General features: G+C 42.7%; 1 protein-coding gene across 18 annotated transcripts in view; it reads right to left on the bottom strand.

The window, feature by feature from the left end:
• Positions 1-24,789, bottom strand: part of LOC125641569 (protocadherin gamma-C5) — a 426,447-nt gene that overhangs the window by 176,929 nt on the left and 224,729 nt on the right. The window contains exon 1 of one of the 18 annotated variants that reach the window (XM_048861721.2): positions 21,396-23,951. The exons of 13 other annotated variants lie outside the window; for them this stretch is intronic. In XM_048861721.2, coding sequence (XP_048717678.2) covers positions 21,396-23,816 — 2,421 coding nt within the window. In that variant the 5' untranslated portion in view covers positions 23,817-23,951. 4 more of the 18 variants (XM_048861745.2, XM_075131415.1, XM_048861717.2 and 1 more) reach the window with 4 other exon arrangements.

Raw genomic sequence — 24,789 nt, 5'->3', positions numbered from 1 at the left:
GTACCTGCCTTGTGATTGCCTGGCCCGGCTCTCTGTGTCTGGTTTCCATACCAGGCACTCTCGGCTCTGTGTTTCCTTGCCTCTTTTATTCTGAATCGATTCTCCGTTCCAAATTTCCCTCGGCTTGTCAGAATCCTCGTGGGTCGGAAATGAAATATAAATGAAAGATATTCCCCTTCTAGAGTATAGCAATCCGAGAGGATTTGTTTTTTTCCGCGACACTGTGTCTCTCTGCTGCGTTTCTTCAGAGATCTGAACAGTACAATAGTGCAGTAGGTTTGGCTCCGTCCAATAGGTCCCCGGCTGCAGCCCTAGCTCCGCATTGGCCAACAGCGGCACTCTGAGTCTTAGTGAAGGAACTGCAGGTGAAATGCTCACATCTGGAGACGGAAATACGCAGGACCCCACAATATAGCGAAGCATAAATTGTTTCATAAACTAATTTTTGAGAGTTAAAAAATCATCAAGATCTGGAGCCTCCGCAGACCAGGTAAATGTATAATGAACCAACTCCGAAGGTAAAAGTCTCATCGGAATGTTGCAAATTTAGTTTTCCTTTCCTTTAAGAGTACAACAGACTTCTTTAACCTCTTGATATAAAATACAGTATGTGTCTGTTGGTGTACTAAAGTGCCATTGCATGCATTTTCAGCGTTATAAGTAATCTCAGGTAAGGCAGTTTAGTTACCTCATATCTTCATTCGGTTAGATTATTTGTAAATTTCTGTTGTTGCCATGGGCGATAACATGATTTTCATCGATAGAGCGCAGAGAACGTTAATTATGTTGGAGGCTGAATACGGAATTTATTAAGTAAATTCAAAGTATGCTTCTCTGAAAATCTCTTACTCAAAACCCTTTGTTCACGGCTAGATGTACCCATTCTTATTTTATTTCTAAAATAATCTTCCGGTATGTGTAAGGCCTGGGACGTAAAGTGTAATCCTGTCCTCACAGAGGTCAACAGCAAATCTTTCATTGCTTCAGTGGTGTCAGGATTTCTCCCTTGAGAAACAGTTCCCTTCCCAACTCCGACACAAAACTCCTAGGCAGGGGCTGAGTTTTCCTAATGGTAGGGAGGCGGCACGACGCCCCTTCCCGCCCCCTCCCCTCCTTTGCTCGCGAGGCCCCGCCCCTGGCCAAGCCGGGGCGCGGAGCCCTGGCCCCTCCACGTGCTGGGGATGGGAGGGCCTAGAGCATCCCCCGGTGCCCTGTCTCCGTCTCGCAGGACCCCTGCCCACTGCAGGTGGAAGGTCCGCGCTGGCTCCCGACAGCTGCTCGCGCGGCTCTTACCCCTACCGGGCTCCAGCTTCCCGCCTGGCGTAGGGTGTCGAAGGGCCGCCCGGGCAGCTGTGAGGAGCCGCGGACCATCCATCTGTCCTGGGCGGGGGCCCGGGGGCGGGGACATGGGACTGGGGCTGCTCTCGGCTCCCCGGCCCGGGCAGATGGAGGATCCCCGGCTCCGGCTCCCCAGGCTGCTGTTGTCCAGGCCGGGCTCCAGTTTCTGTTCCGAGCGGCCTGACCTGGGGGGTTGGGGTGGGGGGACACCTCAGGGGGAAGAGGAGGGGCTGGGCGTCGGGCCCTGGCAAAAAAAGTGGACGGACCTGGAGGGCCATGGTCCATTGGTCCCTGCTGTTCCAGCGCCCCTGCAAGGTGCAACCACTGGAAAGTTAATTAGTCCAAATTTTAAAAAATTGGAGCCTTCAAGTTAGGTACTTAAATCCATACTGAAAAGCCTAAATAAGTGTCTTGAATCTTGACACTGAGCAACTTCAGCTGCCACTCACTTTATTGAGGATGTGTGAGTCCCCACCTACTGGAAAATGAGGCCTTTTATATAATTGACTAAATATTGATTCACATGCCTAATAACAACGTTTGAACTCTTTGATTTAATCTCTCTGTGCCTGAGCTTTCTCTTAGTTAATTTCGAAATAATATAACTTTCCTAATTCACAGGACTGTTGTGAGACTAAATTAATCATTGTTTGTAGTTCACTGTGACCCTGATCCAAGGCCCACTGAAATTAATAAAAATAAGAATCCCGCTGACTTCAATAGGTATTTGGATCAGGCCCCTTAAAATGCTTGGATGGAAGGGAGTTGTCAGGGGTCCTTCCCCACTCTGAACTCTAGGGGTACAGATGTGGGGACCTGCATGAAAGACCCCCTGAGCTTATTTTTACCAGCTTAGGTTAAAAACTTTCCCAAGGCACAAACTTTGCCTTGTCCTTGAACAGAATGCTGCTACCATCAAGTGTTTTAGACAAAGAACAGGGAAAGGACCGCTTGGAGTTCCTATTTCCCCAAAATATCCCCCCAAGCCCTACACCCCCTTTCCTGGGGAGGCTTGAGAATAAACAAGATGAGCACAAACCAGCCTTGGATTTATAAGGCCCCAAAAACCCAGTCAGATTCTTAAAAATCAGAACTTTATTAGGAGAACAAAAAAAGATAAAAGAACAACTCTGTAAGATCAGAATGGAAGATAATCTTACAGGCAGTCAGATTCAAAACAGAGAGAATCCCTCTAAGCAAAATCTTAAATTACAAAAAGACACAAAAACAGGAATACACATTTCCTCCAGCACAGCAAATTTCACAAGCCAAAACAAAGAAAACCTAACACATTTTCTAGCTAGATTACTTACTAACTTTACAGGAGTTGGAGGGCTTGCATCCTTGATCTGTTCCCGGCAAAGGTATCACACAGACAGACAAAAGCCTCCCCCCGCTTCCAGACTTAAAAGTATCTCGTCCCCTCATTGGTCATTTTGTGTCAGGTGCCAGCCAGGTTATCTGAGCTTCTTAACCCTTTACAGATAAAAGGACTTTGCCTCTGGCCAGGAGGGATTTTATAGCACCGTATACAGAAAAGTGGTTATCCTTCCCTTTATATTTATGACAGGAGTATATAAGTGTGAAGTATCACAGAGATGTTCTAATGAGAACAGACCAACATAGAGAATACAAAAATTATGACATAACTAAAAATAAGGGATTTTACTTTTTTTCTTATAGGCATTCCATAGTTATAATCCAAGTCAGATACAAAGAGGACATTTACTTATGAAGAAAATAAACAGTTCTCAATAGAAATATTAGGTACTCCAAATATGAAACATTTCATGGAATAGTGAAAATATTGACATAAAAATATTCTTCAAAAAATATCAGTAGGTGAAGGGACACAATGCAGGTCTTCAATAAATTTATTTATTTAGTTGTCAGAATCCACTGCAATACCTCACACCAAAGCATTTCATCTAGTGACTAATCACCTATGTGATGTCAGAGAATGACTGTTCCTAAAGAAACTACTAGAAATATGTGTGAGAAACTTTTCTGTATTCTTATGAATAATTATTATAAAGTAATTATATAGCCCACTGAAGAAAATTTTAATCAACCATTAAAATGTGTTTAGGCCCAACAGGAAGACACAAACAAAAACATATAGAGATTAATCTGACATGTTAAAATGATAGGATATGCTATTTATGCTAGCTCCATAATTCTGTATTTATTACATTTACAGTATATATATATATATATATATATATATATATATATATATATATATATATATCAGTAGGGGCTAGATAATGCCATGTATGTATGGGATTAAATTAAATTTGTAGATTGAATATTAAAGGTGATTCTTTCTTTTAAAGTTGAGAGGTCCTCTAATCAATGAGTCTTCTTCAAACATCCACATTTTATTTGAAATCGTAGAATTTTAAACATGGTAAAAGCATTTATGTGTGTTCAAAATTCAAATAAGCAGCAACAATTTCACAAGAGAGGAAAAAATATCCTCCTAATCCAAACAAATAGCAAACATTATTCCATAAATCCACAAAATTGATAGATACTTGTGTAACTTCCAGATGAAGAATACATATTTTAAAATACATATAAACTGGAGGAGATGATAACCTTCACACAATCTTCTCTATTATGCATGAAAGCACAAAGAATGTTATCAAATCAGTGACCAGAGGTCCTTAAATGACCTGCCAGTCAGAAACAGAGTGGCAATAATGGCCCACGTCAGGGCCAAACCTTCAAAAGGCCCATTGCTTCAAATTGTGCAGCTCAACATTGAGGGCCTATCTAATGTAAAGTGTGATTACCTCACAATGATCCTGCAGATTCCAAACATCTATGGCCTTGAAGTACAAGAAACACACCTGTAGAGTGAAGGCCAGTGACAGAAGATCAATGGAGTCTGCATGTCTGCAAGCCATCACCCTACATATGGACTTGTGATGTACATAAAATATGACCTTAAGGATTCCATCAAAGACCTTTCTATTATGAACCCCTACTCAACCACTATCAAGAATGGCTATCTGACAGTCATTAACATATACAAGCCACTGTCAATGGAATGGTCATGTCCAGTTTTACCAACACCAAGTCATCCTACTATCTGCGTTGGTGATTTCAATAGCCATCATAGCCTATGGGGCTATACAAGAACAACCATGCTGGAGCACATCCTGAGCTTTCACTGAAGAGGGCTTTCACTCTCCAATGCCAAATACTGTGGCATGTTTAGATCAGCCAGATGGAGGCAATGCTGTACTCCTGACATTTGTTTTGTGTCACGTGACATCCATGGCCACCAAATATCATTGAAAAGGTCAATTTTCAATGACTTTCCCAAGAGCAAACACAGCCCAGTCATGGTTTGCATAGACCTACAATTTTCACTCATTCAATCCTTCCTGCAGCTGCCCTGGAATCTACAGTCTGCTGTCTGGCCCAGCTATGTGGTGATTGTAGAGGGCCTGATAAACCAGATTCCATTGTATTCAACTAATTACCACCACTTTGTAAGCCTACTAATATTGGCTACCAACTGAGCATTGCATGGGGCTTCATCAAATCATTAACTCCTTGTTGGACAGAAGAGAGCAAGGCACTCTTCCAGAAATATCAAGCTGACAAAAGCCCCAGGAGGGAGGTTACTAGTGGAGTTCCTCAAGGATTGGTCTTGGTAAAAAAATAACATTTTTATTACTGACCTTGGCACAAAAAGTGGGCGTGTGCTAATAAAATTTGTGGATGACACAAAGTTGGGAGATATTGCCAACACAGAGGAGGACTGGAATATCATACAAGAAGATCTGGACAACCTTGAAAACTGGAATAATAAAAAAAAAATAGGATGGAATTTAATAGTGTGAAGTGCAAGATAGGGACTTGGGGACTAACATCAAGAATTTTTGCTATAAGCTGGGTCCTTCTTCTCCCCCTCCCTCCCAGCACTTGAGCTGTGAAACACATGTTTCACGAAGCAAGCACTGGGTGGTGGGAGGAGGAGGAACGTGGTGCACTAGCGGAAGAGGTGGGGCTAGGGTAGGAGGCCATGGGGGTGCGAGCACACACTGGCACCAAGGAAAGTTGGCACCTGTGAGGCAAGGTATTTTAAGTAGAGATAGGGAAGTGTTAGTACCATTATACAAGGCACTGGTGAGACCTCATTTGGAATACTGTGCGCAATTCTGATATCCCATATTTAAGAACAGTTTGAATTCATCTGTCTCCCATGTTTAAGAAAGATGAATTCAAACTGGAACAAGTGCAGAGAAGGGCTACTAGAATGAAACAAGAAATGGAAATCCTACCTAATGAGAGGAGACTGAAAGAGCTTGGCTTGTTTAGGCTAACCAAAAGAAGGCTGAGGGGAGATATGATTGCTCTCTATAAATTCATCAGGGAGCTGGAGGAATTATTTAAGTTAAGCAGCAGTGTGAACACAAAATTCTTATGTGTGTGACACCGGCAGACCAAGTACCATCTCATTCCAAGGCCCCTAGGCCTCAACTGAACACTGAGCAATATATAGTTGAAATCCAGACTGGCTCACCTGTGTGTTAGCATTGTTAAAATAGAAGTTAAATTTATAAGAATGTGTTTAGTGCTTAGACTTCATGACATGCTTGTAGGCTGCTGCATGTATTAATCTCACTTACAACATCTGTACCCCATGTTATAAGGTTATATCAAGTGTTTGCACTGTAATCCTCTGTAACTGTAACTCACCAAAGAGGAAAGAAGTATTAACTAATGTGAAATGCTGACTTCCACAGAAGGCCCACTGAAACCAAATGAGGCATTGTAAAACATCAAAGACTTCATTAACTGCACTCCTCTCCCCACTCCCCCATGAAGAGGAGACAAGAGTGTGAACTCTTCCCATCAGCTTGAACTCTGAGGGGAAGAGAATAAAAATCTTAGACAAGAAGAAAATAGAACTCCATGCTGCTTGCACTTTGGAGAGGTCATAAGAACATAAGAATGGCCCTACTGGGTCAGACCAAGGGGCCATATAGCTCAGTATCCTGTCTTCCGACAGTGGCCAGAGGGACTTAGCCCCAGAGGGAATGAACAGAACAGGTAATCATCAAGTGATCCATCCCCTGTCACTCATTCCCAGCTTCTGGCAAAAGGTCAGAATTTCTAAGAATAAGCAAGGGGCCCGCAGTTGCTTAGTCTAAGTTAGCCCATATAGGGTTTGCATATTACAGCAGCTTGTACTATCTTTGGGAACCCGATTGTAATGCTCTTGATCCACTCCAGACAGCTTGACAGTGTGACATTTGGAAAGATGCTTTGGCTTAGGCCAAAATTTTCTAACTTAGACATAAATCCATTGTTATAAATATAAATAAGTGATGCTGGCAGACCATGTGCCAATTAATGCCAAGGTCCCTAAGTCTCACACTGACAAATACATAACTGGAATCAGTGTGTCTCATGTGTGTGTTAGTATTGTTAAAAAATATATTGGAATGATAAGAATGTGTTTAGTTTTTAGAATTTCTTCTTCTTCTTTCATATGGCTGGTGTAGAGGAGCAACTACAATTTCACCTGAAGTTGATCAAACCAAATGGCTACATCAGGAATAGTAGAATTTATTGAATGCTTGTGAGTTGCTGCATGCATTAATCTCACTTATAACATCTGTAACCCATATTGTAAGGTAATATTTGAGTGATTGTATTGTGAGCCTCTGTGACTGTGTATATCATCATTCAGGAAAGAGAGATTAATTCATGTGAACGGCTGATCTTAACAGAAGGTGTTACATCCTTCCTAAAATAAAAGGTCTATTGATATCAAACAGACTATAGTGAGATATTGCAACAGGAATTTTCCTACCTACCATCAACAAGAGGAGGCTGTTATTGTTCGGCCTCCTCCCGCTGAAGATGTGCCATGAAGTGGCCCCCTCCCATCCGCTGAGTTTGAAGTTTAGAGCACATGGCAGGAGGTGGACAAAAACCCCAAACAAAAGGAACTAGCTGCTTGGAGTGTGGGGAGGCGGGAGGAAGTGTTTCTATGCATAAGCGAGAGATTCCGAAGCTGCTTAGCATGGATTAGCCCTAAAGGACATATAGAGGTTGCTGATTATAGAAGATTCATTTACCTTTTGAAATTTAAGATTATAACTCATCTTGTATATATGTTTACCTGCTTTAATTTTGTAAATAAACTAATTTCCTTTTCCTAACAGTCTGCCCTGAGGTTGGTACTCACACTCTTGAGTCACTGCAGGCAGCGTCACAGCTTAATTTTGAGAGATTTTGAGCATCTGCAGCTCCCATTGATGCCATTAGGATTTGTGGAGCTCAGAACCTACCAAATGAGGCCCCCCACTTAATGACTAAATATAGGTTTATGTGTTTAGAAGTTTGAAAAGCTTGATCTCAGTCTGTGTGTCTCAGCTTCCTCATCTGTCAAATATGTAGAATATACATTTCCTACCTCACAGGATTGCTGGGAATCTTAATTAAATAATTATTATCTGTAATGCACTGTGATCTACCTAGTTAGAAGGCACTATATAAGCTGTTATGTGATGTATATGATGATGATCTTATTCAAATATTATGATGTTCTTAATGACAGCAGTTCAACATACAAAGAATCAAAAGCTTTAAGGTAACTCACGATTAAGATAACACACGTAATTCCATAATTGAAATGTAGGCCATGTCCCAAGAAGACACTGTCTTCGGGACAAAACTAAAATGTTCCATAGGAGTTCCAAATATGAGACATGGAATGCTGAAATTATTCAGTGTAAACATATTCATTAGAAGATATCATGAGATGCAAGTATACAACATATGCCTCTGATAAATTTGTTTTTGTAAATTCATCAAAATTCACTGTACTACCACAGACAAAAGCATTTTGACCTATTAAACAGATATATATGATATCAAAACATATACCTTTCCTTTAATAAACATTATATAAATGTTTGGGAACCTCTCTCTAATAATAAATAAATGATATAGTCATTATATAAACATTTATCCAATTCACTAAACCTAATAAGGCCTAACTATAAGACATACACACCAAAAATAGTTAGGATAGGACATTTATAGAAATGTAATGTCATATTGTTTAGGATATGTAATGTATGCTACTTTCATAATTCTCCATTTGTGATATTACAAAATGTAAAAGTTAGATGGGTGTGAAAATGACATAAGCATTTATTTATTTTATAGCTTTATGAAATTATTTGTTTGTTTGAAACCCAGGCTATAACACTTTTCTATGAAAATGTCACTGCTGACTTGGGATTCAAATGTATATACATTTGTGTAGCCCAGAAAATGGGGAAAGCAAATTGTTTCTCTCTGCTTCAAAAATTCTGTGCACACACACATACATGCACCCTGAGTGTGTATGTGCGCACCCTTTGTGTGTTTGAGTGCATTCCATCTGTGTTAGCATGTACACACATCCTTTGTGTGTTTGGCTGACTGCCACATCCTGAGAATGGGGTGGGGAGGACATTCATTTTTTCTCCTTTTCTCCCTGTCATCATGCCTCCGTGGGTCACAACTAAGAATACCAATTTCAGGACAAACTGCTGAGAAATAGGGCAGACACACCTAAATACTGGTGGTTATTCTCCCATAAGATATACCAAATCAGCAACAAAAGAAAACTTATGTTTCATCACACTGGCTAACAAGAAGTCAGAAAAGCAGTCTCCTGAGGCATTCCAGTCCTGGATTCAACACCCAGACACTAGACGTAAAGATGAGTGGTTATTTAAAGCCAGTTTCATCAAACAAAAAGGTTCTTCTGATCCCAAAGAACCAGCCACATACCCAGGTCAATATATAACTCAGATCTTATCCAATAATCACACTGTTGCCAATCCTTTAGTATCTAAAATCTAAAAGTTTATTTATAAAAAGAACAAAAGAAAGATGAGAGTTAAAATTGGTTAAAGGAATCAAATACATACAATAAATACAAAGTTCTTGGATCAGGCTTGTAGCAGTGATGGAATAAACTGTTGGCTTGTTAAGTCTCTGGTTGCTTCCAAATCATTGGAAGGTCCTCAGTCCTTTGGTTAGAATGCTCCCATTAGTATAAGTCCATAGTCTAGAGCAGGGGTTTCCAAACTTGGTTCGCGGCTTGTTCAGGGTAAGCCCCTGGTGGGCCGCAAGACACTTTGTTTATCTGAGCATCCGCAAGTATGGCTGCTCACAGCTTCCAGTGGCCACGGTTTGCTGTTCCCAGCCAGGAAGTGGGGTCCCAGACTTACCCTGAACAAGCCGCGAACCAAATTTGGGAATCCCTGGTCTAGAGGTTTGAGCAGGAAAAAGGCCTAAGGCTGGTTTGCTTTAAGGGAACTGTGTTATTGGCTTCTGGGTAACTGGTAAGGTGTTATAGAAGCTGTTTGAGGTGAGCTTGGTGAATCTAAGTACTGGAATGATGACCAGCTTTGGGGATTGTCTGCCCCATTCTTTGCAGTTTGCCCTAATTAAGTAACCTCAATGTGGCTCCTCTGGGACCCTGGTCACACTCCCTATGACTGAAGAGGTGTGCACTGGCCACTTCACCTTGAACTGCCCCTTGAAATATGTGATAACTTCTTATGCTAAACAATCTGTTCCACCTTGTATTTAGCTGTGACACTGAGTACATTTCCCAGACTTGAAGAAGAGTTCTGTGTAAACTCAAAAATTTGTCTCTCTCACCAACAAAAGTTGATCCAATAAAAGATAGTACCTCATCCTCTTTGTTGGTCTCATATTGTTGGACCAAGAACATCAACAACTCTACAACTAATACATAAAGTTAAATTGTCATTTTCAAATGAAAGACATTGAAATATACATAAATATAACTACATCTATATAGCTGTTAAGAAACAGACAAACAGAACTTTATCTCCTTTTCCTTGCACATAAATCCTCCATTTTTTCTTCTCATTTGATATGAGTCTAGAGACAATCAGTATATCTTCATTCCAAGTACAAAGATCTAAAGATGCTAGGTCAGCTGAATCAGTGCCTCTATACAGAAACAGAAAAATTGTCTTTTCTAAACGTTAAAAACAGGTGCCAAAACTTATCTCTAATTAAAATAAAAGCAACAACAATAAAATTTGATGAGTAAATCTTCACCCACAAGATTTAATTTGCAAAGGCCAGATTATTGGAGACAAGAAAATCAATGCAGCAGACAACTGGAAAGAACTTCAGATTAATTACTCAGCATAATTCTGCACTAACATAATTCTACACTACAACAGTAAAAACAAATTGTCCCTGCAGTGGGGTAGATTTGAAGCTCACCAACATCTCATCAATGTGCCTTCCACTAACCTTAGTATTTTACATACTCAGAAATGTCTGTATATTTGTAACTTCCCAAACTGGGTCTCAAGAAATCTTAAAAAGATAATGTGGTTTAAAACAAATATTCAATAAAGAGTAATTTCATTTAAAATAATAAAGGAAAAGAATGTTTGTGCCATTTCAAAACAAATGGTATATACTTCACAAGTAGGGTCCTACCAAATTCATATCTATGAAAAACACATCACGGACCATGAAATCTGGTCTCCCCCATGTGAAATCTGGTCTTTTGTGTGCTTTTACCCTATATACAGATTTCTGGGGGGAGAGTAGTGTTTCTCATATTGTGGGTCCTGACCAAAAGGGAGTTGTGTGTGTGTTTGTGTGTGTGGGGGGGTGTTGTGGTATTGTCACACAGCTCTGAAGGCAGCAGCTCAGAAATAAGGGTGGCACGGTATGGTATTGCCATCCTTACTTCTGTGCTGCTGCTGGCGGGGCGCTGCCTTCAGAGCTGGGCCACTGGAGAGCGGCAGCTGTTGGCCAGACTCCCAGCTCTGAAGGCAGTGCCCCGCCAGCAGCAGCACAGAAGTAAGGATGGCAATACCATACCATGCCACCCTTATTTCTGAGCTGCTGCCTTCAGAGCTGTGTGGCTGGAGAGTGGCGGCTGCTGACTGAGGGCCAAACTCTGCAGACAGCAGTGCAGAAGTAAAGGTGGCAATACCACACCATGCCATCCTTACTTCTATAGTGCTGCTGGCAGCTGCTCTGCCTTCAGAGCTGGGCTGCCGGACAGCAGCTGCCATTCTCCAGCTGCCCAGCTCTGAGGGCAGCACCACCAGCAGCAGTGCAGAAGTAAGGGTAGCAGTACAGCAACCCCTCCCCCCCAACAATAATCTTGTGAACTCTCTGCCCCACAACTCCTCTTTCGGTCAGGACCCCTACAATTACAACACCCTGAAATATCAGATTTAAATAGCTAAAATCAAGAAATTTACTATTTTAAAAATCCTATGACCCTGAAATTGACCATAATGGACTGTGAATTTGGAAGAGCCCTATTCATTAGTAATTAAGACACAATAATACCCTCCTCCCCTAGAGCAAGCCATATGTACACTGCATTTTCTCAGTCACAGAGGTCTTCATGCTATACTTACTGAGGTCAATGGCAGAACTCTCACTAACTTGAATAACGCAGATTCTCTCCTCTTTAATGGGTACTTTTCAATTAATTGCACAGTCCTCGAGGAAGACTAAATTTATGCGCAAGAAACTAATAGCAAAAAGACCAATTACGTTACCTCACCTGAATGGAGGTCTGATCCCCATTACTAATGTTTAAATCTTCAGTAACTAGAATAGGATCCTTTATCACACAAGTTTGCTGACTGGTCACGGTGTTTGCATAGTTTGATTTGAAGAAGTTGAATTGGCTCTTTCTGGAGTCCGTGGTTAAAGAACCCTCATGTGAGTAGGAGTGAAGAAAAGCTCTGACTCCATCGATTCCCACAAACTGCGAGACGGGAACTCCACTGAAAGTCACATTCGAGGAGTCAAACAGCTGCGAGTTTCGCCACCTGCGGAGTCTCAGGGCCAGTAACACTAGGATAAAGGTAAAGAACAAGCAGGAAACGGAAGCCACAGCGATCACCAAATACAAGGTGAGGCTGGACTGGGGGTCTGCAGGAGCTGAGAGGCTGCTTAAATCGGAGAGGATTTCGGGGATGCTGTCAGCCACCACCACCGTGACAGTGGCCGTGGCAGAGAGAGGGGGCTGCCCGTTGTCCTTCACTAAAACCACCAGACTTTGCTTGAGCGCATGGTCTGCAAAGGAGCGCGCTGTCCTGATCTCGCCGCTGTGGAGTCCTACAGAGAAGAGCCCCGGCTCTGTAGCCTTCAGCAGCTGGTAGGAGAGCCAGGCGTTCTGCCCGGAGTCTGCATCCACCGCCACCACCTTAGTGACCAGGTAACCCGGCTCGGAGGAGCGAGGGGCCAACTCCACTCCCGTGGAGCCATCGGTGGGAAAGGAGGGGTGTAAGATGTGCGGGCTGTTGTCATTCTGATCCAGTATAAAGAGAGTGACGGAGACATTACTGCTGAGAGGTGGGGAACCCCCATCCTGAGCCTGCACTTGGAACCGAATCTCCCGGAACTGTTCGTAATCGAAGGAGCGCAGAGCGTAGAGAGCCCCAGTCTCGGAGTTAATGGAGATGGAGGAGAGTGGCGCTTCATTTATGTGTCCTTCATTAATAGAGTAAGTGACTCGGGCGTTCTCCTCCAGGTCGGAATCATTCGCTTTCAGGTAACCAAAGGAAGCTCCTCTGGGATTGTTCTCCGTGATGTACAAAGTGTAGGATGTCTGGTTGAAGATAGGAGCGTTGTCGTTTATGTCTGAAAGCTGTACTAAAATGTTTGTTGTTGAGGATAAAGGAGGGGTCCCTCGGTCTGTGGCGGTGATAGTTATACTGTAGTTCGAGACCCGCTCCCTGTCCAGTGATGTGTCACTCACCAAGCTGTAATAATTGCCAAATGACTTCTGTAACCGGAATGGAAGGTTGGCTGGTATGGAGCACGTGACCTCACTATTCTTGCCGGAATCTCTGTCTCGCAAATTTAATATCGAGATTACTGTTCCGGGGGGAGAATTTTCAGAGACTGAGTTGAACAGGGAAGTCATTGCAATTTTGGGGGTATTATCATTGACATCAATAAGCGTTATCAGAACTTTGCACCTGGCGGAGAGATCTCCAATATCCTTTGCCTCCACTTCCATTTCATATAATGAAGCTTCCTCGTAGTCCAGGTCACCTACCGTTGATATTTCTCCTGTCCTAGGGTGAAGCTGGAATATCTGAGACGCTTTTTCTGTAATTTTTCTAAATGAAAAGGTTACCTCAGAATTCTGTCCCTCATCCCGGTCAGTGGCGTGTATTGTAATTATCAAGGACCCTCGAGGCGCGTTTTCCAAAACACTCACTTTATAGACCGGCTGACTAAAAAGCGGGGCATTGTCATTGGCATCCACAACCACAACACGGATCTGAGCAGTGGCAGATCTGACTGGATCTCCCCCGTCAGCTGCTGTGAGAGTTAATTTATGGACACTCTGCGTTTCCCGGTCCAGAGACTTTTCCAGCACTAGTTCCGCATATTTAACACCATCAGATCCAGTTTGCACATCTAGAGAAAAGTGTTTGTTATTGCTCAGTTGATAGCTCTGGATGGAATTAATTCCCACATCTGGATCCTGCGCCTCCTGCAGGGAAATCCGGGTCCCCACAGCTGTAATCTCACTAATTTTTAAGTCTAACTCCTTCGCTTGGAAGCTGGGAGCATTGTCATTAATATCTGTGATTTCAACTTCAACTGCGAAAATCTTCACTTCATCCTCAATAAGAACCTCAAAAATTAAGAGACACTTCTCGATCCGGCCACAGATCTGCTCTCTGTCTATCCTTTCTGTGGTGATTAAATGCCCGCTCTTAAGATTCAAAGCAAAATAGGCAGTCCTACCTGTGGAAACAATGCGGACGCTGTGGTCTGAGAGCTCCATTATATCCAGTCCCAGATCCTTTGCGATATTCCCAACAATGGAGCCTTTCTGCATTTCCTCGGGAATCGAATAGCGAATTTGCCCAGAAACAGCCTCCCAAAAGGTAGCCAATATAAAGTAGAACTGGACTCTCTTTTTGCAGACCTGGAACCTTTGTGTATCCGCCATTTCTCTCCCTATGGGTGTGGAACTCCAATTCCCGGGTCAAGGCTGAGAGTATTTTCTCTTAACTTTAGTCCTTTGTTTCCGCAGCCACTGATGTTTTAACCAAGACTGTTTTATATAAAATTCTTGCAGCCATGTTCCCTTCACAATCCCTCTGAGTGAGTGTGATCTCTCAGTGTTTTGCGCTGTGTAACAGCGGGGCTGGGCTGGCTGGATCTCTCATCATGTTTCTCCACCTGATAGGTCAACAGCGGCGCCCAGAGTCTCAACCAGTAACTGCAGGCAATGATTTAAAAATCTGCCTTTTAATCTGTCAGTTTAACTCTCTAGAGCTGTGTATACCGAGTGATGTTTATATTAGAAATAAAATCATATGAGTTTTCGATTATGTTGTTTTAATGCGGTCAGTTCCTAATCCATTTTACATAAAGATCACGGTGCTATTGAAATACTGATGTGCCATTTAGCTATATAACTAGAGTGCGCAATCACAGTTTTCTTTGTCAGAATGAAGCAAGTCTATTGGTGTCAGGGACTCACAAAGATGTATAAATATGAAAATACCACGTAGGTGTACACATTTCCTGTGAATTATTCAGAGCCTGAGATAATTTCCTTACTCCCCTTCAAATAGAGATTTGAAGAACCATGATATCACAGGCAAGTTATTGTTGCACGTTAAGGGATATTTGTAATTGTAACATTGTATTTCCATCTTATTATCAATAAAACCTGTTATTTTCAACCCGTGAGAACAGAATACCTGAGAGATATAATTGTGTATAATGGGAATAGCTGACAGTCTCTTTCAAATTAATATCTCTTACATGCTGTATTATACCACTAAGCAAAGAGAAATGGTATTCCCAATATTTGCTCCTTTTCGGTGACGTAACTTATATCCCAGCGGTTTTGTTTTCTACATGCTAATGCAGAATTAGATGTTCACCTTCAGAGAGTGACACAGACAGGGAAGGTTTCAGAGTAACAGCCGTGTTAGTCTGTATTCGCAAAAAGAAAAGGAGTACTTGTGGCACCTTAGAGACTAACCAATTTATTTGAGCATGAGCTTTCGTGAGCTACAGCTCACTTCATCGGATGCATACCGTGGAAAATGCAGCAGACTTTATATACACACAGAGAATATGAAACAATACCTCCTCCCACCCCACTGTCCTGCTGGTAATAGCTTATCTAAAGTGATCATCAGGTTGGGCCATTTCCAGCACAAATCCAGGTTTTCTCACCCTCCACCCCCCCACACAAATTCACTCTCCTGCTGGTGATAGCCCATCCAAAGTGACAACTCTTTACACAATGTGCATGATAATCAAGTTGGGCCATTTCCTGCACAAATCCAGGTTCTCTCACCCCCTCACCCCCCTCCCAAAAACCACACACACAAACTCACTATCCTGCTGGTAATAGCTCATCCAAAGTGACCACTCTCCCTACAATGTGCATGATAATCAAGGTGGGCCATTTCCAGCACAAATCCAGGTTTTCTCACCCCCACCCCCACCCCCACCCCCATACACACACAAACTCACTCTCCTGCTGGTAATAGCTCATCCAAACTGACCACTCTCCAAGTTTAAATCCAAGTTAAACCAGAACATCTGGGGGGGGGGGGGGGAAACAAGGGGAAATAGGCTACCTTGCATAATGACTTAGCCACTCCCAGTCTCTATTTAAGCCTAAATTAATATTATCCAATTTGCAAATGAATTCCAATTCAGCAGTTTCTCGCTGGAGTCTGGATTTGAAGTTTTTTTGTTTTAAGATAGCGACCTTCATGTCTGTGATTGCGTGACCAGAGAGATTGAAGTGTTCTCCGACTGGTTTATGAATGTTATAATTCTTGACATCTGATTTGTGTCCATTTATTCTTTTACGTAGAGACTGTCCAGTTTGACCAATGTACATGGCAGAGGGGCATTGCTGGCACATGATGGCATATATCACATTGGTGGATGTGCAGGTGAACGAGCCTCTGATAGTGTGGCTGATGTTATTAGGCCCTGTGATGGTGTCCCCTGAATAGATATGTGGGCACAATTGGCAATGGGCTTTGTTGACATTAAGAGGGCCTTTAATCCAATGAAAAACCATCTCAGTGTATGATGGGCTGTTATAGAATCCTCATGTAGAGGTGACCATATTCGGTCCTTTTCTCATAATTCCTCTTTAGATACCATAACTTTTATGCTGGATGAAATGCGATTTTGTAATTGACTTAGATATGTCCTACTCAATTAAACAAACTTTGCAAATTAATAGATCATGATCCTTCAGAAGTCATAATAAATTAGGTGGTTGATCACAAATGATGAAATTTGACACCTCATTCTGTTACACGCTTTGATTTGAAATGATATTGATGTTCCCTAATGATTAAGGACGTTAACTCATTGTGAAATTGAGTGGAAAAATGACTCATTTAATAATTCTTTGAATAAGTATCTCCTTAAATGTCCGAAATGTCCCTTTAGAAGATTATATTAGAAAAATTGGAATATATTTACAGCATGACATAAATTCCAGGCATTTAAATTATGGCTGGAAAATTTAGGTGATTGATGCACAGTCATATCGCAGTCAAAATCAAAACCCTGCCAAAACACTATACTCGCAATTCTTCCCCTGGAAAGATTATAAGAAAGAGGTGACAGATAGTTAGTGCACTATTGGAATGTGGTCTGATACAGCACAGACAAGGGCAAGATACGAATCTATATAGAATAAAATACAACAAACAATTTTTGCTTCTACAAATCTACCACTAAACAGCAGGCGCCAACAATCCTTTGTTACTAAAACTCGGAGCACCTCATAACAGCAATTGCACACAAGCAAACACCGGGGGGTGGGGAGGAGTTACTCTGAAAAGATCGCAATATAAACTACTCTAAATTTCATAAATATCACCCGACAATGTGCTCACTTAAAAATCAAAGAGTAGACTTCACCTCGAATACCTCAATGAAAAAATTCACCTGTGGAAGCGTTTGGGTGTCAGATTTTGAGCCCTCTAAACCAAAATTACTGCTTAAAATTAAAATCGCAGCTTTGTCATTACAAAAGATAATCTCGGCTGTATTACTCTGCCCATTCGTTTTCAGAAAGTTTAATTCACTATTCCCAGCGTCTTTAGCACAATACAGGTTATAAGAATATGTTAAGGTCCAATCATCGCAGTTTGGTAGAAATCGGTGATCCGCATGGTGGAATAAAGATTAGAATTGAGGTATTGAAGAATAGATGAAGTCTTTTATCTTCGGAATTTCATGATTAAAACCAGTAAAACTGTTACTAGCGAGGAAAAGCAGATTAGCGCTAAAGCCAGAACCAAGTAGATTAATTAACGTGTTAATGCAAAAACTCACCTTGAGAAGAGTTTCGGATCCGGATTTGGGTGCTTCAGAACCACAATTATTCACAAGTAAAATCCTAGAGTTGTCATTGCAAAGGATATTCTCAGCTGTAACGTTCTGGTCACTACTTTTAAGCAAGTTAAATCCATTTTGCCCGCAGTCTGTAGCCAAACACAAATTATAGGAATACGGCAATGTCCCGTCTTCGTACGATGGTAGGAATGTGGGATCAGCCTTGGAATAAAGAGCAGGCCTGACATATTGAAGAACAGAGGAGCTTTTTGAATTTCTAACTTTCATGGCTATCACCACTATAATTGTAATTAGAAATAAAAATGAGATAAGGGCTAAAGCCAGCACCATGTAGAACTGTAAATCAGACTGAGATTTCAAGTCACCCGATTGGTCTCTCATTTCCGGAAGAGCCTCTTGGAAGCTCTCCGCAAACACCAGGTTGAGAGTCACTGTGGCGGACAGAGGCGGCTGCCCGTTGTCCTTCACCAGGGTGACCAGCCTGTGCTTCACAGCATCTCTGTCCGCAAAGGCGCGGGCTGTCCGGATCTCCCCGCTCTGCAGCCCCATGCTGAAGAGCGACGGGTCCGTGGCCTGGAGCACGTGGTAGGAGAGCCAGGCATTGTGTCCTGAGTCAGCATCCACCGCCACCACCTTAGTCACCAGATAACCTGCCTCGGCCGAGCGAGGGACCATCTCGAACAAAGCGGAGCCATCGGCTCCGAGCGAAGGGTACAGAATGCGAGGGGCGTTATCATTCTGATCCACAATAAACACCCTGACGGTGACATTGTTGCTGAGAGGTGGGGACCCGCCGTCTTGGGCCTTCACTTGCATCTCAAACTCCCGGAATTGCTCGTAGTCGAAGGAGCGCTGCGCATAGATCGCTCCGGTCTGGGAGTTAATGGAGATGTAGGAGGAGAGAGGCAGCTCCTTCAGGTTGCTGCTCAAGATGGAATAAGTGACTCGGGCGTTCTGGTCCAGATCCCGGTCTGAGGCTTTTACACTGAAAATAGAGGCCCCCGAGGGATTGTTCTCTGGCACATAGGCGGTGTAGGAAGATTTTTCAAAGACAGGCGCGTTGTCATTGATATCTGAGATCTGCAACAGGATGGTTTTCTGGGCAGAGAGTGGGGGAGTGCCTTTGTCTGTGGCTGTGATTGTGATATTGTACTCCGGGGTCCTCTCCCTGTCCAGGGTGCTGTCTGTGAGGAGCTTGTAGTAGTTAATAGAAGATGATATTATTTTAAAAGGCAAGTTGTGTTGAATATTACAACTGAGTTTTCCATTTTGTCCGGCATCTGGGTCACGAGCTTTGATCAGAACGATCACTGTTCCTGGCGGTGAGTCTTCGGGAATTGGACTGGATACTGAAAAAATCGTCACTTCCGGGGCGTTGTCGTTCTCATCCAGTATTTGTATATGAACTTTGCAGTGACCTGTCAGCCCACCCCCATCCCTGGCTTCCAATTCCATGGTGTATTCATTTTTCTCTTCAAAATCCAGAATCGCTGTATTTATAATTTCTCCGTTATCAGGGTCTAAATGGAATAATTTGCGGGTGTTTTCAGGTATGCTGTCGAAAAAGTATGTTATATGGCCATTTAAACCTTCGTCTTTGTCACTGGCTTTCACTTGAAGTATTAAGGAGCCCTTTGGTAGATTTTCCCTCAGGCTGACTTTGTAGATTTTTTCAGTGAATACTGGGGGGTTGTCATTGGCGTCAGTAATTTTAATCCTAACCTGAGCTGTCCCAGATCTGACTGGATCTCCCCCATCCAGAGCCGTCAGGATTAACTGGTGGGAACTTTCCTCCTCCCGATCCAAAGACTTTTCTAAGACTAATTCTGCTTGCTTTTTGCCATCTGGGCTCTCTTTCACTGCCATGGTAAAAGAAGGGTTTTTACTGAGTTGGTAATTTTGCAGTGAGTTGATCCCAGAATCCGGATCTTGCGCAGATTCTAGTCGAAATCTCGCACCCGGCAGTGCTGATTCGCTGATTTCTAGATCAATGTCACTCTTTATGAACCACGGGGCATTATCATTAATGTCTTGGATTGCGACATTCACGAGGTAAATATTTAAAGGATTTGTAACCACCGTTTCGAATGCCAGGACACAAAGGGGTGTCTCCCCGCATATCTCCTCCCGATCTATCCTTTCATTCACATACAGGTTGCCATTTTCCACATTCACACTGAAGTATGGCTTTTCCAAACTAATACGGAGCTTTCGCTGCGGCAGTTCTCTGACATGCAACCCCAAATCCTTGGCAAGATTCCCCACAAGGGAACCTTTGGCCATTTCCTCCGGAATCGAATAAAGGATCTGCTCCGAGACCGCCCGGCAGAATAAAGAGAATAAGAAAGGAAACAACAGTACCTGCCGTGTGACTGCCCATCCGGTCTGTATGTGTCCGGTTTCCATTTTACTCGCTTGCACTTATGCTCTTTTCCTTTCTTTTTTATTCCGTTTAGATCCTGTAGTTAAAATCCCGCCTGTATTGTAAATATCCCCAGCGATGAAAATAAAATAAAATCCCTTTATCACTCCAGTTGTGCATCCGAGTCCCGATAGAGGGTTTCTCTGAGCAGCGAGGCTGCTTGCGCTTTTGTCTGTGTTCTGCACTATGTGATTGAGCAATCACACTGCAGCCGGCTCCAATGGATCTTCGGCTGCAGCTCCGCACCGTATTGGCCAACAGCGGCACTCTGAGTCTCTGTCTGAGAACTGCAGCTCCAATGATATGATAAAAGTCTGGACGTAGGTACAGAGAGGGCAACGGAAATTCGTTTGGATCAATGCATTCCTTGGTCCATCCTTAGGTAGAAGAATATATAACGAACACACAAAAAGAATTCAGGAAAGCTGAATGGTATGGGTTTCCTTTTTGTCTGCTTTTTGTGTAGTTTGTATGTTCTGTCACCAAAGTGGCTTGATTTTAACAAAAAGCACAATGAAATTTGAATTATTACGAAATTTCCCTGTCCAGAATCAGGGACCTGGCACAAGAACTTATTTATCTTCAGAACTTCCTTCAAAAATAAAATACCTTTTCAGTCATCGTTCCATGTAAACGACCTAAATCTGGTCCGGTGGATTTCGTGAGATTTATGTTACTTTGGTGTAAAGAGAGCACAGGATTGTCAAGATCTAATAACGCCTATCTGAAACTAAACAAGTAAACATAATATATTTGTAACTGAAGAGATTGCAGCCTCAATCAAAAAGGTTTCCCAGAGTTGTTATAAAACCCTCTGTAAACTGATCCTTCCTTCCAACAAACAATTGCAGTTCCCTTTAAAAATACGGACGCTTCACTTGCATTTGTGTTTGAATTGTAGTAACGTCGGAAAGTCCCAATGAAGATCGAGATCTAATTGTGTGTCAACAAAAAAGTACACATCACACTTGCCTGGAAGATTTATTATGTTACTTGAACCTGAGCCATTAATTAAGGCTAAAAAATAAAAAAAAAGTTATGGAAGAGAGAAGGGAAGTAGAGGGTCGTAAGGAAAGTGGGATCACTCTAACATAAGGAAATAATTTGTGATGGTTCCAAAAAAGACGATGGGTTTTACAATAAATAAATATTTCCGGTTCCTAAAACACATAAACGTGGTTAAAAAGAAAAAGAAGAAAAGAAGCAAACTCACTTGAACAAATTTCTGCTCGCCTTCACCACTCTTTAAATCTGCCGATATTGACACAGGATACTTTATCTCACAAGTCTGCTGACTGGTCAGAGTATTTGAATAGTTTGATTTGGGAAAGTTGAACTGGCTCTTCCTGGAGTTCCTGGTTAGAGAACCTTCATATGAGTAGGAGTGAAGAAAAGCTCTGACTCCATCGATCCCCACAAACTGCGAGACGGGAACTCCACTGAAAGTCACACTCGAGGAGTCAAACAGCTGCGAGTTTCTCCACCTGCGAAGCCTCAGGGCCAGTAACACTAGGATAAAGGTAAAGAACAAGCAGGAAACGGAAGCCACAGCGATCACCAAATACAAGGTGAGGCTGGACTGGGGGTCTGCAGGAGCTGAGAGGCTGCTTAAATCGGAGAGGATTTCGGAGATGCGGTCAGCCACCACCACCGTGACAGTGGCCGTGGCAGAGAGAGGGGGCTGCCCGTTGTCCTTCACTAAAACCACCAGACTTTGCTTGAGCGCATCTTTGTCTACAAAGGAGCGCGCTGTCCTGATCTCGCCGCTGTGGAGTCCCACAGAGAAGAGCCCCGGCTCTGTAGCCCTCAGCAGCTGGTAGGAGAGCCAGGCGTTCTGCCCGGAGTCTGCATCCACCGCCACCACCTTAGTGACCAGGTAACCCGGCTCGGAGGAGCGAGGGGCCAACTCCACTCCCGTGGAGCCATCGGTGGGAAAGGAGGGGTGTAAGATGTGCGGGCTGTTGTCATTCTGATCCAGTATAAAGAGAGTGACGGAGACATTACTGCTGAGAGGTGGGGAACCCCCATCCTGAGCCTGCACTTGGAACCGAATCTCCCGGAACTGTTCGTAATCGAAGGAGCGCAGAGCGTAGAGAGCCCCAGTCTCGGAGTTAATGGAGATGGAGGAGGGGAGCGGAGCTTCCTGGTTCTGAGTTCCAGTAATGGAGTAAGTGACTCTGGCGTTCTCCCCCGAGTCAGGATCATTCGCTTTCAGGGAACAAACGGAAGCTCCTCTGGGATTGTTCTCCGTGATGTACAAAGTGTAGGATGTCTGGTTGAAAATAGGAGCGTTGTCGTTTATGTCTGAAAGCTGTACTAAAATAGTTGTTGTTGAGGATAAAGGAGGAGTCCCTCGGTCTGTGGCTGTGATAGTTACATTGTAATCGGAGACCCTCTCCCGGTCCAATGCTCTGTCACTCACCAAGCTGTAATAATTGTCAAATGATTTCTGTAACCTGAATGGCAGGTTGGGTGGTATAGAACATATGACATCACCATTCTCTCCGGAATCCAGATCATGTAAATGTATAAAGACGATCACAGTTCCCGGTGGGCTGTCTTCGCTCACAGAGTTGGTGACTGAGGTGACTGTAATCTGTGGCTCATTATCATTGATATCAATAACAGCTATCAGAACTTTAGACCTGGCCCAGAGGTCTCCAACGTCTTTGGCTTGAATCTCCATTTCATATAATGCAGCTTCCTCATAATCCAGGTTTCCCACAGTTGATATTTCCCCCGTTTTAGAATCCACCTGGAATATCTGGGACGCTTTGTCTTTCATCTTCCGGAGTGAATATGTGACCTCCGAATTTATCGCTTCGTCCGGATCTGTGGCGTTTACTGTCAGCAGCAGAGACCCGACGGGCACATTTTCCAAAACACTCACTTTATAGACAGGCTGACTGAAAACTGGTGCATTGTCATTTGCGTCAAGGACAACAACGCGGATCTGTGCAGTTCCGGACCTAACTGGATCTCCACCGTCAGTGGCTGTGAGGATTAGATCGTGAACATCTTGTTCTTCCCGGTCTAGAGACTTTTCCAGCACCAGTTCGGCATATTTGTCTCCATCAGCTCCCGTTTGCACATCCAGAGAGAAGTGTTTGTTACTGGTGAGATTATAGCCCTGCACAGAATTAATTCCGATATCTGGATCCTGCGCCCCCTCAAGAGAATATCGGGTTCCCACAGCGACTAACTCACTGATTCTAAATTCCAATTCATCTTCTTGGAAGCGGGGCTCATTGTCATTAATGTCTGTGATTTCAACTTCAACTGCAAAAAGTTTAGCTTTATCCTTAACGAGAACCTCAAAATTTAGCAGACATTTCTCCATCTGTCCGCAGATCTGCTCTCTGTCAATCCTTTCCGTGGAGTATAAATAACCGCTTTTAACATTCAGAGCAAAATATTGCCTCTTACCTCTGGAAACGATGCGGACTCCGCGGTCTGAAAACTCCTTTGTATCGAGCCCCAGATCCTTAACGATATTGCCCACGAAAGAGCCTTTCTGCATTTCCTCCGGAATGGAATAGCGAATGTGCCCAGAAATTGCCTCCCAAACGGTAAAAAATACAAAGCAGAACAGGACTCGCCGGTTGCAGTCCCGGAGCCTCTTTATATCCGTCATGTCTAGCACTGGAAATAGATGCCTCAGAGTCCGTGTGTCCGAACAGTATATAAAAATAGTAAAAAAATAAAAATAAAAATCCTGCTTTTCAATCAGTAGTTCGTGGATCTAGAGCTTCCCCGGGGGTTTAGTGCAGCTGTGCTGTACTGTGTATCCTGGCTTTTTCAAAGACTGTCTGGTCTGTGTGTTGTGCGATCTGTTATAGCGGGCAGGGGCTGGCCTGATCTCTCCTCGCATTTGTCTCCCTGATTGGTGAACAGCGACACTCAGAGTCTCAACCAATAACTGCAGCAGTTTAGGTACATAATTTTAAACGCACTTTTCCCCAATATGTGTGTTAGTTAATTTCTCCAGCATCTTTAGTCTCCTAATGTATATTATATATTAATTAGGGCTCTCGGTTAATCACAGTTAACTCAGGTGACTAACTCAAAAAAAATAATCGGGATTAATCGCAGTTTTACTTGGACTGTTAAACAATACAATACCAATTGACATTTATTAAATATTTTGGATGTTTTTCTACTTTTTCGTATATATTCTGTGTTGAAATTGAAATCAAAGTGTATATTATTTTTATTACAGTGCAAATAACTTTTATATTATTTGCACTGTAAAATGATAAACAAAAGAAATAGTATTTTTCAATTCACCTCATACAAGTAGTGTAGTGCAATCTCTGTTGTGGAAGTGCAATTTACATGTGTAGATTTTTTTTGTTACATATCTGCACTCAAAAACAAAATAATGCAAAACTTTAGAGCCTTCAAGTCCACTCAGTCCTACTTCTTGTTGGCCAATCCCTAAGAGAAACAAGTTTGTTTACATTTAAGGGAGATAATGTTGGCCGCTTCTTATTTACAATGTCACCTGACAGTGAGAACAGGTGATGTTATTTGTTTTTGTATGCCCCATCATGCTTCGGTCACCGTTCCAGAGGACAGGCTTCCATGCTGATGATGCTTGTTAAAAA

The sequence above is a fragment of the Caretta caretta genome, chromosome 8 (assembly GCF_965140235.1).
Source record: "Caretta caretta isolate rCarCar2 chromosome 8, rCarCar1.hap1, whole genome shotgun sequence".
In the NCBI taxonomy this organism is placed as follows: domain Eukaryota; kingdom Metazoa; phylum Chordata; order Testudines; family Cheloniidae; genus Caretta; species Caretta caretta.
Note: the sequence above shows the minus strand (reverse complement) of the source record. Positions and strands in the feature narration are given on the sequence as shown.